The 16,233-nt window shown below is 40.2% G+C and overlaps 1 protein-coding gene across 1 annotated transcript in view; it reads left to right on the forward strand.

Annotated features, from left to right (window-relative positions):
- ASAP1 (ArfGAP with SH3 domain, ankyrin repeat and PH domain 1) overlaps positions 1-16,233 on the forward strand; it is a 205,368-nt gene that overhangs the window by 59,468 nt on the left and 129,667 nt on the right. Inside the window, exon 3 of the mRNA XM_075211471.1 lies at positions 2,188-2,314. Coding sequence (XP_075067572.1) covers positions 2,188-2,314 — 127 coding nt within the window. The remainder of the gene's footprint in view (positions 1-2,187; positions 2,315-16,233) is intronic.

Consider the following 16,233-nt stretch of genomic DNA (forward strand, 5'->3'; position numbering starts at 1 on the left):
ACAAGAACTTTTTTTTAGGGTACGTTGTGGAGCACTTACTATCTGACTTGCTTATTGGCGTGTGTATATTGATAGATGGATATATATATATATATATATATATATAATCAATCACATCGGTCTGCCATCTTTGTCGTGTGTCGTCTACATGGATTGTACCCTGTATCATCCACAAACAACAGAATACTTGCATTATGTTTGCCATATATGTTACATGCAATCACCTTACTTAGCACGTCACTTGGATTTTTTATCTGTCTGTCACGTAATTAGTGTTCTCCCCAACACCTATTTCCCGGGTGCTCACACCCGGCCATTTTTACTTGTCACCCGGCTCTTGGAGCCTAACAGAGTCCTATTATAATAGAATAAACCATTGTTTCTCCTATTATAACAGGCACTATGTGAGCAGTACAGCCAGCAGTGTGTGTTAGACCACTGACCCCCAGTCTGACCAGTCCTGGCAGGTGTGGGCAGCCTCCAACATTTTTATTAAAAGTTTAGTAATATTGTTACAAACTATTATAACTGTCCTCACCCGGCTACTCCTTAATGCCACCCGGCTGGCAACATTTTATGGATAGAACACTGTGTAATTGTTTATGAGAGATGTGCGTAAGCTATTCTATATGATTTGTTTTAATGTTTAGTGATGTAGTTGTGTCACTTTCCTGTTATGAATGTGTTTCATATGTGTTAGTCATTTGGAGGGAATGTGTGATATGTGTATATGTACTACATTATAAAGAAAGGTATGTATGTGGATATGATGTGGCACTAAATGGAACCTAAGTGTACCTGTCATTTGTGAATATGTCACTTAGGAACGTGCTTTTAGTGTAGATCATGCACATGCCATTCCAGCAGATTTATATGCTGATTTCCAGGAAAGAAAAATATTAGAATGTTGTTGAGCCTGTTATCTGTCTAGGTAATATGTCTGTCCTGTACCTCTGTGTCAGATGAGCATATCATTGATTAAGATCAGTGTCTTAAACATTGCATATGTTGAATGGCTATGCTTATGTAAACGGGCTGTAGGTGTGCTGTGTACATTTAAACGGCTCTAGGCCATGTTTAGGTACCTTGTGACTATGGAACAGCAAATCTCTTCCGCAACCTCTGGAGAATCTTAGGTTGCTACATCTGCTGTTGCATTGTATTTTGGATGGGAGGGGGGGGGGGGGGGGTGTTTACTTGAGTTCTTCTACCTCTCCGGTTTCTGTGACCTCATGATCATGATGTGTATAGTACATATGGGGTGCCTTGTGACTTGAATTATATTTGGGTGTGCTGGTCTTTTCTGAGCGGTTTCAGTTCTCTGTTGTTCCCAGTGTCTTCTGCTGTCATGATGACACATATATGATACACACATGGTAATGCTTAGTGTCCATGGCTGCTATTCATTTGAACGCCTCTTGTTATGCAAACTTTGATAACCACATAGCTCTCTGCGTTAAACCCAACTAACGTGAGTGACTTCCCCTGTAGCTGGGTAAAGAAAAGCAAATGACTTAATCTTCGTGCTGTCATAACGAGGGTTCACTGCCGCTACCTTACGGTGCAATGGTTATATATTATTGTGATTTTTCTACTGCTGACCCCGAATAGCTCAAGCAATGGTATAAAACCTCTTTTTTTCTGTGCCTTGTTTGCAATCTGCTGTTGCTGGACTGTCCTGACCTTTAACTGCCTGTGCTGTGGTTTCAGCTCCGTAACATCTCACCAAAAATAGCCGCATTTGTAATTGTAATTCTCAATGTTTGGATTGCCAAATGTGTTTAATGAACATCGTGATTCCCCACTGATCTGCAATTAATAATTGAATGCAGTATTTGGGTTATGTGCCTGCTGCAAGTTTCTTGCAGTCTGCATTGCTTCAGTGTCCATTATTTGCTCTTTTGTTGCATGCACCAGTGTTGCCATCTTTCCTTTAAACATCTACCAAGCAAACAAAAATGATGGATTTTCATCTCGACCCTTTAAAAAAAAGAACACGGTTTTGTTTTCTAGATAGTCTTTGTCTACTCTCCGTTTGTCCTCCCTCCCCTATTCCCAGATTTTGCTGTGTACAGTATGTTGTCGAGTGTTCACTGTCACCCCGCCCCCCTCCCCTGGACCTTCTCTCTCTCTCCCTCTCTCTCCTCATTTCCTCATCTGCTTGTGTTTTTGTATCCCCATGGCTAGGATGCCGGATCAGATCTCGGTGTCAGAGTTTATATCCGAGACCACAGAGGATTACAATTCCCCGACCACCTCCAGCTTTACCACCAGACTGCAGAGCTGTAGACACTCCATCACTGTGCTGGAAGAGGTAAGTCCAAAATCTTAGGCGCATACTATATACGTTGATGGGGGGGGGGGGGGGGGTAGGGTACATTTTTTTTATCATTACCCATCTTCAATAAAAAATTTGGGGGTGCATAGGGCTACTGTGCTGTATATCACGGTGGTAATTTGTTTTATCTCTGGTATGTTGGTGTTTAATTGTTTATTCAGAGCAAATCATATGAGACTTGCTTTATTTAATATGAGGAAGTGCTCCACATAATGAAATAACACATGGCAACAGTGTGTAAATCTGTTTATTATTATGGTTGTGTAACTTGACTATGATTTATTTCCCTAGAAACTCTAGAAAGCAATAAAATATAAAATAGCAATAAGCAGCATAATAAAAACAATCATTATAATGGTAATTACAGGTAGAGATTTCCCTAATTGCAAGAATGCATCTTTGCAGCTCAACATCAAACTATTTTGGAATTCCCTGTTTCTTTGTGTAATTATTAACCGGAAAACATAATGGATGTATTCATTTATGATTCATTTTATTAGTAATGTACAGTTTTAATTGAAGATGAATAGTGATAAATAGTGTACCTTTATATTGTGCATGTATAAAGTGACAATGTATTCATGTAGTGCCCCTTATGAAACAATATTTATGGGGACAGTCATTTGTCACAGGTCTCATTTATAAGGCGGTGAGATTATATACAATGTATGACCATTTAAATATCCACTAGTATTCTCAAAATTATATTTTTTCCCTTTAAGGCAGTGGATCCCAAACTTTCTCAGTTCGATGCACCCTTAGGGTCTACATAATATTTTCAAGGCACCCCAAAGCCAAAATATTTACCAAGAAGCCCCCTGCCTTGCTATGCTAGGTACACACTACACGGTTTTTGTCCAATAATCGGCTCAACCAGCCGACACAAGACCGTTCGTTCAAAAGTTGGGTAAGTGTGTGCAGTGACACGATGGTCGAAAGTCTGCCCAAATGGACGATTGTCGCCTCATTTGGTTGGTCGTATCGTTTAATATTTTCGTTCCAATCTCGTTTCCGTTGTGTAGTGTGTATAAACTTCCGACCGATCCACGACAATCCTCCGATACTTCCTCGACCTGGGGGACGTGTGTATGTAAATTTGTGATGCCTGTACCAGTCCCACGTGGTATCCGCGCATCACAGGCTGGTGTTTTGTATAGATGTGTATGCCCCGCAAATGTTGCTTCAGTGTGTACGAAATTACAATCATTGCTGTAAAAAGTCACTAAAGGGACGTCCGCTCTTCCCTTTATCGTCTTAAACAAGGCTAGTGTGTATGCAGTCCATGGACCGAGCGATCGGACCATCGATCTCATGTAAAATCGATCGGCATAAAAAGTTGGTGGAAAATTCTGTAGTGTGTACCCAGCTTTACAAATGGCCCTGGCCGAGGCAACCCTGTGAGATTTCCGCAGCACCCCAGGGAGCCACGGCACACATTTTGGGAACCACTGCTTTAAGGGATATCTTTTTATTCTCTTACAGTTCATATTTTGTTGAAATTGCACTTTGATTAAAATTGTCGTTGCAATGATCCTCTTGTGGAGCATACCAGCTCGTCGTTACAAGCGTGTTTAGCGTGCTGTTACATTGGACCTTGGGTCTTTTGCATCTTATTGCACATTAATGTTTTAAACTTCAGATCCAAAGGGACATTTCCTTCCTTTCTGTATATGAGATGGGTTCCCTGGCTCCCTGAAGTTATTAATGGCTGGCATTGACCACGATGTAGAATTGTAGTCCCACAGATGCCATCTACTGTGACATTCATGGTGACGCTGCATAAAACGTGAGCCGCCACCTCTTTGGAAGCTATGGTGTTGGTAGCTTCAGAAGCAATGAAGGGGATTACTCATTGGATTCTACTGATGTAATACAAAACGTTAGGGCCAGCAGTATATCTTTAGATACCCTGGTTATCTGGCTCGTAGGATTTGTCCAGGTGAGAAGTAACCGTTGCTGGAATAATTGGATGAGGGAAAATTAAGTTATTGCAACAAGTATATTAATCCTTTTAATGCCCCAGGGTTTGCTATGTACAATCTTTGTTGACTTTTAGTTCTAGTTTAGAACTTCACTGTACATTAATGTGCCAGTTTCACATGTATAAACTGAATATAAAATATCCTAAATTAGGTGTACAGATTACTCATACCGAATGCTAGGAATATTCAGGCAGAATCAGGTTTTGTATTCTTCCTGGGATAGGAAAAAGCTGCAAGGAATAGTCCTAGTCAAAGATGGTATAGATCGGTCAATGAATTTGTAGTCTCATTCCCCAACGCGTTTCGACAGAGATGTCTTTATCAAGGATAATTTAGGATATTTTATTATGTTTTTTATTATTATACCCTTAAGGCGTACTCTTTTCCTTTATTTGGTGAGTGTGATACTATTGGGGGCATCGGAATAGCTACCCCCGAAAAAACTGAAGAACAGCACGAATACACTATATTCAGTTTATGCATGAAATATTGTTACATTGATGTTATTACACTATTTTGCGTTTTCTGATTTACTATATATGATCTTCATCGGATATTCACTTTCAATATAAGAAAGAAATTGGGAGTTTACATCAATAATCAATCTAAGTATACTTTAAGTTGATTACACAGATATTTGTTATTATCTTTTGGTTGTCCTCTTCTATGGGGAATATCCGTAGAGCTTGAATCACCTCTATTCTGGTCTTGTTCTACATACACACTAGGTTTAATTTTGTTAGCAGGCTATTAACCTACTAGTATGTTTTTGGAGTGTGGGAGCAAACCGGAGCACCCGGAGGAAACCCACGCAAACACCGGGAGAACATACAAACTCCTCACAGATAAGGCCATGGTTGGGAATCAAACTCATGACACCAGTGCTGTGAGGCAGAAGAGCTAACCACTTAGCCACTGTGCTGACCGGCAATAAGTAATCATTTTTTTCCTTTCCATATTTTGGAACTTTCTGCATAAGAGATCCTAAGATGCTATACTGGGGCATTTTTGAAAAAATAAATATATATATATATACACACATACATACATACATATATTAGATGGATATCAGGGTGGCACAGTGATTAGCATTGCTGGGGTCAAGGCATTCTGTGTGTGTTCTCCCTATATTTGCTTGCATACTGGGGGATTAATTGGCTTTGACAAAATGGACCATGTGTGGTAGGGAATTTAATCTGTCATTTGAACTGGGACAGGGACTGATGTAAATATATTTTATGGCCCAAAACATACACCAAGCTTCCATTAAAGTTTGTACATTTCATTATCCTAAACATTAGCAGTTGCAGAATAGAATTTGGGGTATATTTTGCAGGTTAAAGTTATTTTAGGCACGACTGACAAAAAGAAAGATTGGTGGGGTCTCCCACTGTGCAATGTTAGCATGGACCCTGCAGAGAAGGAATTAAAATATGTAATTTTATGTAACACCTGTAGTAAAATACAGTAGCTCTGCTGCAGACTGGGTGATGGATAGACGCCCGTGTAGCTTACAGTTCGGCCTGTTGTTTAAGAGCTGAATGTTGAAAACACAAAGCTTTAAGTCTCCCCATACTATGGTTAGGTATCGGCGTGTTGATTCTATTCTTGTACCAATAATATGTCCTGTCAACTGAGTCACAGTGCCCGCTGCCGTTTTGTGGGCCAAACCAATTCTTTGGGTCTGATGACATCATTGAGGCACAAAGGTCATGAGAATAGATTCTGTCAATTCAATTAAAGTAATGTCAGTTGTTTCTAGTGAATACTAGACTGTATTCCTATGAATGTTGGTTCAGCTCCCAAAATGTCCCCCTCCATTGTATGTAGGTGAAAAGTGCTTTGCTCAGCAGGATGCAAAATTAAAAGAAAACCCATCATCATCATCAACATTTATTTACAGTATATAGAGCCAGAGAAAATTCCCCAGCACACGGCTATAACCAGCAAAGGAACTGCTATTTTTACTTACACTTAAAAATGCAGAAACCTAAGTTGCACATATGTGCAAATGTATTGAAAGCCACCTGCCCCGTCAAGGTGCTTCTGCTAATAGGGTGGTCCTAACTTTACACAGTGAGAGTCCCTATATTTGGGCCATACTTATATGTGTTGTTAAATTGAGAGCTAACTTACCAAGAGGTACTCCAAAATGCCTCCAAATTACAATACAGCACCAGCGCTCCCCATCAGCTACTGATACCAACAGAGCAGGCAAATCTGTTATTTAGTTTCACTGCTTAAAGGAATGTATTGTCTGCTATTCCCAGCTTCCTAAGTCTCTACATGTGAACTAGTTTTTCTCTCTAACATTCTGTGGAGTGTCATGACTAGACCCACCTGTACATGCATGACGTGGGTGTGAAAGGGTTAATCAACAAAAAAAACACACCTGGGGGTAAATGTATGAATCTCCGGATTCTTCATCTCCGGCGTGTTCAGCCTCTTCAGCACTTAAATTTAAAGGCGGCGCTGCATTGTAAAGGGAAACTTACCTTCACAATGCAGCGCCGCTTTAAATTTAAGCGCTGAAGAGGCTGAACACGCCGGAGATGAAGAATCCGGAGATTCATACATTTACCCCCTGGTCTGTTTAAAAAATAAAAGTGGCTAAAACTCTCCAACACCATTTGGGTATGGGTTCAAGAGCTGACACTTTTCAGTTATGATCGTAAAACTAATTTAATCAGTTACTGTAAACCAAACACTTTCCTGCATAAAATGTCCCGTTCTCAAAACTAACCTTAACTGACCCGTAAACTCTTTAAGAACACAAACACAGAACGTCATTAAATGGGATTTAATATGTTTTTAAAAAAAATCATAAGGATTATTGAACAAAGATATAACATATTGGCATACATAAATATAAATGCAAAACCGTTTTCTATTTAAATAAAAAGGGGGAAAAATACTCACAGAAAAGAAAGAACAATACTTGTATAATCTTCCACCTGTGCTAGAAGGTTTAAACAATTTGATAGCAGACTGATCACCAAAAAGTTTAAATTTACAATATATTTATCTGCTTGTTTGAAACCCTTTATTCCCAAAAGAAAAATCTTCTATGACCTCACTAAAGAGGTGTGCTTGTATGTTAATTTTTTCTACAACAGATTTATGGCTCTCTTGTGCTGCAGGTCTTTTAATTGGTCCCAAAAATATACCATAACTCTTTTTTTTTTTTGTTTACAACACAGGAACTATATGGTATTATTTCCATTGAACATGGTATAATTTTCTATACATATGAAACATGATTTTGTTATATTGATTCCTAGATGAGAAGCATCATCCTTATTGGGTCCTTATGTATATATAGTTGGCACATGTTGTTGTGTTACTTTTCAAGGCCAGAAATGTATATGGGGTATCTATAAACATTTTTTCATGGGGCATATTCCTTTGATCATTTATGAGGAATATATGGTGAACTTGCATTGACCCAAAGCTTTTAAACAAAACTTTTTTTTATCTCTACTACATTTGGCCTGTCCTAGAGGTTATAAACCAACCTAAGGAATCTCCTCCTTTTTAAAACAAGAAATCAGACAGATGAACAACATTGCAAGAAACAATAATTAGATAAACACTGTACTCTCTGGTGGGCATTTCACCAGCAGAACAAGTGACAAGTGAAGGACTTTCTGAGAATCATTGATGTTATATGTTCATTATTATCCTGGTCAGGCTATTATCATGACATGTAACCAAAATCCATATTGCACTTTCTAAAGAAGATTGCTAAATAAATTATGATGCTGTTTAAATTTGTTTTGCAGTCCTTTGTGAATAGATTGCATGCATGCCCATAAAAAATGCTTTCATAGCTACATCCATGGTGTGCAAATGATGTTTGCATTTCACTTTACTCATGTTTGTTTTAAACCAATGTTTGATAGATTGAAACACTTTGGACATACATCTAATCCCTAAACCCCGACGGACAGTTAAGTGCTAAAAATAATAAGATCAGTTACTAGAAAAATACATAGTAGTTCAGAATGGATTGTATGTACCACGTCCTTAGTACAAGACGTATTCCGAGTGGGGAGGCACAAGTCCTTTTTCATAAGTATCTAGGCTAGCAATATGATTGTACGCTTGCAGCTTTGCACAGTACTTCTCAGCCTTGGATTCTCGGTCCACCCAAGCTAGGTGCACTCCGGCGCCCTATTGCACTAAAAGGTGATTTCCCACCTTCAGATGACCTTCTGTTATTGGCTTGTACCTATATAACCAGTTATTGATTTGTGTTGACCTTGGTTACAGCACAAAGCTGGTCTCTGGATACAGTTGTATCCACTGAAGGGAGGACAGTAGTATTGTGTTATATCGCAGGACGACAAAGATAGCAACATGGCTTGGTGATATCGTTTTATTCTGGCTGAAAACCACTGGGGAGAGAGAAACCAATGTCTATAGTAAAAGTTGCTGGAAGGCAGGTTAAAGCCAGAAACTTACTGGATAATTCTCACATTTTTTTATTTTTATTTAAAAGTCTTTCCCACATCTTTAACTAGCAGTTTGATTGAGCTCAACACCGGCTCATGCTCAAATGACTGCTGCTTCCAATCAGTGTCTGAATTAGAAAGACCGTTCTATTTTAGTTGTCAGCAAGGTAAAAAGGTTATTGGTTTGCAGGCAGGAGGGTGAGTTGCACCATATTCCCAGGTTCCCTGGCATGGGACCACACAGTTCTGCTGGCAGAGAGGAGGTAGGTGTCTGATAAAATATATATTTGTAGGTGGGTCCGTTCTTAAAGGCAGGGCTTGCACATTTATCTGACAGGAGTCAGGGTCATAGTTTAGGTGCCAGCAGGTTCTAAGAAAAGTTGCCCACTTCTGCCTGTGCAAAAAGCCTGCAGCTGTGTTAAGCTTAGTCTCACACGAGACTAAGAGCTCTGCAGTACTGTATGTGAGTGACAATCTAGCAGCGAATCAGAGTGGACCTGATTCATTCTGATTCGCTGCTAGGCTGTGTCTCCAGTGACGCCATCCCTGCAGCATCATGCAGGGCCTGGGAATGCAATGCTTAAAGCCGGGACAGTAGAGATACAAGGAAATCCAAGATGGTCAGGAGTCCCCTGTAGACCTTTTGTATTTTCTAGTTACCATGGTGACCTGGTGCCAGAATTTTATGGTGGACATGCTTTAAGGTCATTGGCAGCTGGAAATCTGTATTGCAATTAAAAGGTCAGGAGGTGACTTTTTCTGTTTGCTATATGTTCATGCATTTTTTAATTTCATCTTCCAGATGGTTCAGTGTTCTCCTCAGAAAATTTTACCAGCAGGGTGGCATTAAGAAGCAGCCTGGTGGGGACAGTTGTAATACTTTGCAATAATAATGATAAATGTTGAGGTTATTGCCCACACCTGCCAGGACTGGTCAGACTGGTGGTCAGTGGTCTAACACACACTGCTGGCTGTAGTGCTCACATAGTGCCTGTTATAACAGGAGAAACAATGGTTTATTCTATTATAATAGGACTCTGTTGGGCTCCAAGAGCCGGGTGACAAGTAAAACCAGCCGGGTGGATCACCCGGGAAATAGGTGCTGGGGAGAACACTGTGGTTGTCCCATTAAAAAAAACAGCATAGAATGAATATGCATCTATGTAACTTGCATATCATTTTGGTCTTCTATTTTTATTGCAAAATATAGAACCAATTAAAATACTTGCCAAGAATAATAAACAATCAATGAAGTATGCCCTCAATACAAAGGGGGTGATCAACCTTCTAAAAGTATAAAATGAAAATAAGTACAATAGAATTAGATTAAAGTCATTACATGAAGGCTGAAGAAGGCAGGGATTAGGTACCAGAATGTTTCTATGGGTGGACAAAATAAAAAGGATTCAGCAAGTCTGCAGAAATGCAGAGTCCCTTATCTGCACACCGTTTTGTATAGTTTAATGCTAGCAGTTGGCCATGGCAGATATGTCTATGGGAGCTATGTGAAGCCCTGTGGGAAAATAGTCCGGAAATTTAATTAAAAAAAAAAAAAAAGTAGTGTCTTTATTTTTGCTGGTTGTTAACAATGACTCATTCAATGCAGATTTGTTGGCTTTCTGAAGCATTCTGTGCAATTTTTTTCCCCCAAGGTGACTCCTCTGACGGATGCCGCTTACACGACAAGATGATAGGGATAAGCCAGGATAAAGCTCAGTAGGTAAATAAAAGAAGAGACAGGGATGTAATGTAGCAGTTCATCAGTGTTGTGTTCCTCCACATACGTAACTTAACGAGTCGTCTTCTATGTGGTTAATCTAGATTACACAATCCAGTAAAAAAAAAATCAGGCTGAAGTTCTTAGGAAGAAACCTCACCATTCTCCTGCCATTGACCTACAGTGACATTTTATACTCTGTAATTTGGTCAGGTGTAAAAAAAACAAAAGAATAGTTTTGCAAAAATATCTTTTCCATTTGCCATTGGCTCATCTATAAATTGCATAAAACAACAAACACGAACTAAAGTTTGACTTATGACTAAATAGATACCTTACTTTACAAATGCTGAGTAACAATATTGACAGTAAATAAACATAATTCATAAAGGAGGATCCAAGGGCCTAATTCATTAAGGATCTTAACTTGAGAAACTTCTTATTTCAGTCTCCTGGACAAAACCATGTTACAATGCAAGGGGTGCAAATTAGTATTCTGTTTTGCACATAAGTTAAATACTGACTGTTTTTTCATGTAGCACACAAATATCAACTTTAGATTTCAGTGTACAAATAAGCTATCAAGTATTTGTGTGATACATGATAAAACAGTCAGTATTTAACTTATGTGCAAAACAGAATACTAATTTGCACCCCTTGCAATGTAACATGGTTTTGTCCAGGAGACTGAAATAAGAAGTTTCTGAAGTTAAGATCCTTAATGAATCAGGCCCCGAGTCACAATATGGACAATTAGCTGTGGAATTAATGACATCTAGTAATAAAATACAAGCAGCGAGAGATGCTGCTAAGGCAAGGAGGATGTCTGGTCTGTGAGAGATTACCAGGGGTGCTGTGATCCTCTGAAACGGGTGGTCTCGAATCACAATAGACTAACGGGAACGGCTCCAGCTTGTGGTACGTACCATTAGTATATCACGCTGCACAGCTGACTAATCCGGTCAGAAAAAACGCTGTGGTGGGCAGTGCCACGGGGGTGACGAATAATCTGCGTATATTGACAAGGAGCTGACACTCTACATGCGGCAGAGTGTAGTTATTATCCTTATGAATGTGTCTAAAAATTGTGTAGGTGCAGCTTGCAGAGTGGATCTTTCAAAACAAATTAATTTTCTAATTTAGTTGTTAAAATATAAATAACCGTTTGTATGTCCCTCTCACACCTATATCGTGCTGATGGACAACACATGTTCTAGAAATGTAAAAAGAATAATAGTCAATAGCTGTGTAACTTTTTGGGGAAAATAGTCAAAGTCCAATCTGATTGCCCAATCCTTAGGTGATGCTTTGAAAATATCCTGTATCACACAATTGTTAATAGGTGCAGGCAAGTGATGAATTGTAGAAATTGCCACTAATGATTCTTCTGCACAGCTGCATGTACAGGATATGTGTGGGCAGGTATGAGTGTCTTACAGAGGGCAGCGGTTTGGTATAGATTTTGTTTTGTATTCTCTGTAAAGACTGGTTGGCCTTGCCTGTGCTTTAGGTTCTGCAAGTATGCAGCACAGTGTTACAATGTATCACATCTTGCTGGTTCATGATTAACCCTTATATAGAAGAACTCCAGTTCTAACGGCTCTTGCTGCATTAGACGCCTCACCCAGGGTACTTTTAGGGTCGACCGCCCCCTAACACACCATCACTTTTCTTGCCAATACAAATCAGCAAAAGTAAAACTAGTTGTTGTCGACAGATCCTTGCTTGGATACCTGCTCCATTGACAAGTATTTGAATCTTTACTGGTGGCCCCACTGCTCCTGTCAAGTTGCACCAGCACTTAAGTGGCGAAGACCCTTCTACCCGTGAGGGATGGGGGGGGGGGGGGGTTTAAATGTTCTTCTTTGTAGCACAGTGGTGTCTTTGTATTGCACTCAGATTCACGATAAGTCTCCAGACAAAGCCTTTCATGCAGAATGTAGGCCACCGTGTTGCGCACAGGTAAACAGCGCTTCATTCTCCGTGGCCCCAGGGATGTTAGGTGACACAACGTATTTGCACATTCTTTCAGTCCGTGTTTGGTGTGCATTGCATGAGATGTCGTTGCTGTCTCGGTGCTAAAATGTTCCCAGGCACTTCATTCTTAGGGAGCACCTATTGATGCTTAATGCGACTGAGAATATTTACAATGTTTTATGAAAAGGAGTTCCTTGGACATTATACTGCAAAAAATGGGATAGCGTCACTAGTGTTTGAGCGTCTACGGATGCTTGTTTTTCTGAATATGATAATTGTGGGTGGGTTGCTTAAAGACCACTCCACTAACAGCTGGGCTGCTCCTGATTACTATCCTTTGTATACTAAGACTAATGCAAAATATATAAAAGACAACTCCTGATAATAACTATAATAATAATAAAGGATTTTAGTGCTAGTTAAAATATTTTGCAGAAAGATTGTTGGTACTTTTACAGTTGGAATTTGTATAGAGCATGTACGTAAAATGTGCTGCAGGGTTTTATCCTGACGATTGTTAAAAGTAAACTTTAATTAAGCCCTTACCCATAAATGGCGATACACACATCCACACAGGCTAGGCAGTGCAGCACGGTGGCTAAGTGGTTAGCACTTCTGCCTTACAGCTCTGGGGTCATGAGTTCAATTCCTGACCATGGTCTTATCTGTGTGGAGTTTGTATGTTCTCCCGCGTTTGTGTGGGTTTCCTCTGGGTGTTCCTTGTTTCCTCCCACACTCGAAAAAACATACTAGTAGGTTAATTGGCTGCTATTAAAATTGACCCTAGTCTCTCTCTGTGTCTGTCTGTCTCTCTGTGTGAGTATGTTAGGGAATTTAGACTGTAAGTTCCAAAGGGGCAGGGACTGATGTGAGTGAGTTCTCTGTAGAGCGCTGCGGAATCAGTGGCGCTATATAAATAAATGGTGATGATGATGATAAACTAAAATGATGAAGGATAGTTGTGCGCGATGTAACATCACTGCTAATGTCCCTGTGTATGTAGCCAGCAGACTTTACTCATTTCTGTTTCCTATGAGGCTGCAAGGTAATTACACGTGCTCTGAATTCCCTCCAGAGAAGCACCATCCTAATCATCATCTGATTCTCTAAATGTAGGGAAAGAGAAAGCATGATGGACACATTTTATTTAATTTCCTGCCCCTTCTTCTTCATCCAGGGAAACTGTGGGGCTTCATGCCTGGGACACCCACAATTTGGGAATAGTAATTTTCTCCAATGTTGTAATACCTTCCTCTCCCAGAGCTGACGATCAGCACATTACAAACTGAAATGTTTTTGTATCAATATGTAACCCAGGCCCAGTAAGTCCCTACATCAGAAGCTGTATTCGAAACTTCCTCCTCGGCTAATTGTTAACATGTGGGCAAGACGAGTTATCACACTGGACAGAGTGAGGTTACACACATCCGTTGTTTTTAAGGATATCATTTAGCTTAGTACTACACAGAAGTTGATGTATTTTAATGCCTAAAACTGACCTTTATTGCTGTTTTAATTATTTTATTTTCCTAGAATCTGATAAATTATTTGATACTCGCGTTTTTAGGTTCTGAAAGGCCTCTTATGACAGCCTGACAGGGCCATGGGTATCATTGTGGCCAGAGCTCCCATTTGTGTGTAGTTTGCTCTCCCACGCTCCGGGTTCCTCCCACAGTTCAAAAGTATGGTAGGTTATTTGGCTTCTGACAGTATGGACCATAGTGTGTGTTGTAGGGAATTTAGAAGGGGCAGAGACCACTGGCGGATCCAGAGGGGGATGGTCGGTTCAATTGAAGAAAGGGGGCAGGGCAGCCCAGGCCAACCAATCCTAGTGAATGAGAGGCGTGGCTATGCAAAATCGCACCACCACCTCCCACCCCCCAACAAAAATTCTTGGTCTGCCTCTGGCAGGAATTTATGTGAATGATGAAATATTCACTGAAAAGTGATGTGTAATAGTTTTGCTGCTCTACAAAACTTTAATGATGATATAGAGTTTGGTTTAACACCACAAACTTCCTGCACCAGTTTTACAAAAGTATTAACCCCTGCTCTGTTCTGATGTTATCATTTAGGTGTATTTAGATACTTGCATTTGCTACATTTTGACCTATCCCCTCCCACCTCAAATGTGCTTAGATAAAGACACACAGGACTTTGCTGAGTTGAAATACTCTGTTCTGCTGTTAACATTCTAAAGCTGTCATTGGCTGCAAGATGTTCTAGCTCTGCACACCCCCACCACATTTGCATAACCATCTTTGTAAGAAATATCAGAGTCAAACACACCTAGAGACTGATAAAATGACACAGAACTTAGCAGGATGCCAGGTAATCTAGGATTCATCCGCATGTTTAAATGGAAAATGTGCATTCATTGAGATCCTATAGACATTACCCCAAAAACCCATGTGCTTACAATATATTATTTTAGGCACCATGGCGATCCGCCGCCTCCTCCTTCTTGTGTCCAGCGCAGCTTTAAATAATGTAAAATTAATGATATTTACAGATCATGGGAAATAACGCATGAGCTTATTTTTCCTCCCTCAAACATTTACCAACCCTCTGGCATTAATGTGTTAGAATTTTAGTCTGCAAAGTAAAATTTGCTTCTTAGGTTAGTTCTGGGTGGAGTTTAGGTAGAAGAACTCAAAGTTCCATGGCTTTAAAGCCAGCCATTAATTATTTATACAGGAGGAAGCCTGGGCATTAGGATGTGTATCCTGAGCCACGCTTATCATTTTTGTGCACAGTGGCCAAGAAAAACAACTCGTGGCTCTCCGTCACACGGCTCTGCTGGCTCGCTGGTGGATTTGCTGCAGAGGCAGACAGAATACAGCACAGGAAGTGTGTGTCACAGCTCCCACACATCTGTTGGCCGTGTTGATCGAGAGGAATGTGACAGTGGAAATGAGTTCTATGTTCCTACTATCCCTCGTCCATGTGAAATACAAGACGTTTGTGTTTCTATGCTTTGTAGTAGATGGTTTTTATTTATTTTAATCCACATTTCACAAATAACTCCTGTTAGTGGTAATCATCATTGTGCGGTGTTAGATTGCTTATCCTTCATAGATACAAGCTGGATTTATGGTCAGGCAGTAAGTGGTATAGCTAGATGCACTGGGTTCAGTTCTACTTGTCCCACATATCCCTTTACAATAGGATTCCTAGTGAGGTCAGTAGTGATACGTGGTCCACATCAGGAGATGGTTCTTATATCACATAATACATAATGATAATGATGATATAATGATTCCTGAAGAGGAGATGGTGCTTGTATAACAGGATAGTGATTCCCCCTGAAGAGATTGTTCCTGTATCACACAGTAGTGATTCCTGGTGATTCAATTATGTGTTCCACGTCAGAGTGATTCCTGGAGAGGAGAGTCACATAATTGTGGTTCCTGGTGAGGTAGTGATACATATTCCTCATCATCATCAGCTATTTATACAGCACCACTAATTCTGCATCGCTGTACAGAGAACTCATTCACATCAGTCCCTGCCCCATTGGAGCTTACAGTCTAAATTCCCTAACACACACACACACACACACACACGGGTCAATTTTGATAGCGGCCAATTAACCTACCAGTATGTTTTTGGAGTGTGAGAGGAAACCAGAGCACCCGGAGGAAACCCCCGCAAATCAAGGGAGAACATACAAACTCCACACAGATAAGGCCATGGTCAGGAATCGAACTCATGACCCCAGTGTTGTGAGACAGAAGTGCTAACCACTAGGCCACTGTGTCTTGC

Source organism: Mixophyes fleayi, chromosome 5 (assembly GCF_038048845.1).
Source record: "Mixophyes fleayi isolate aMixFle1 chromosome 5, aMixFle1.hap1, whole genome shotgun sequence".
NCBI classification, from domain to species: domain Eukaryota; kingdom Metazoa; phylum Chordata; class Amphibia; order Anura; family Limnodynastidae; genus Mixophyes; species Mixophyes fleayi.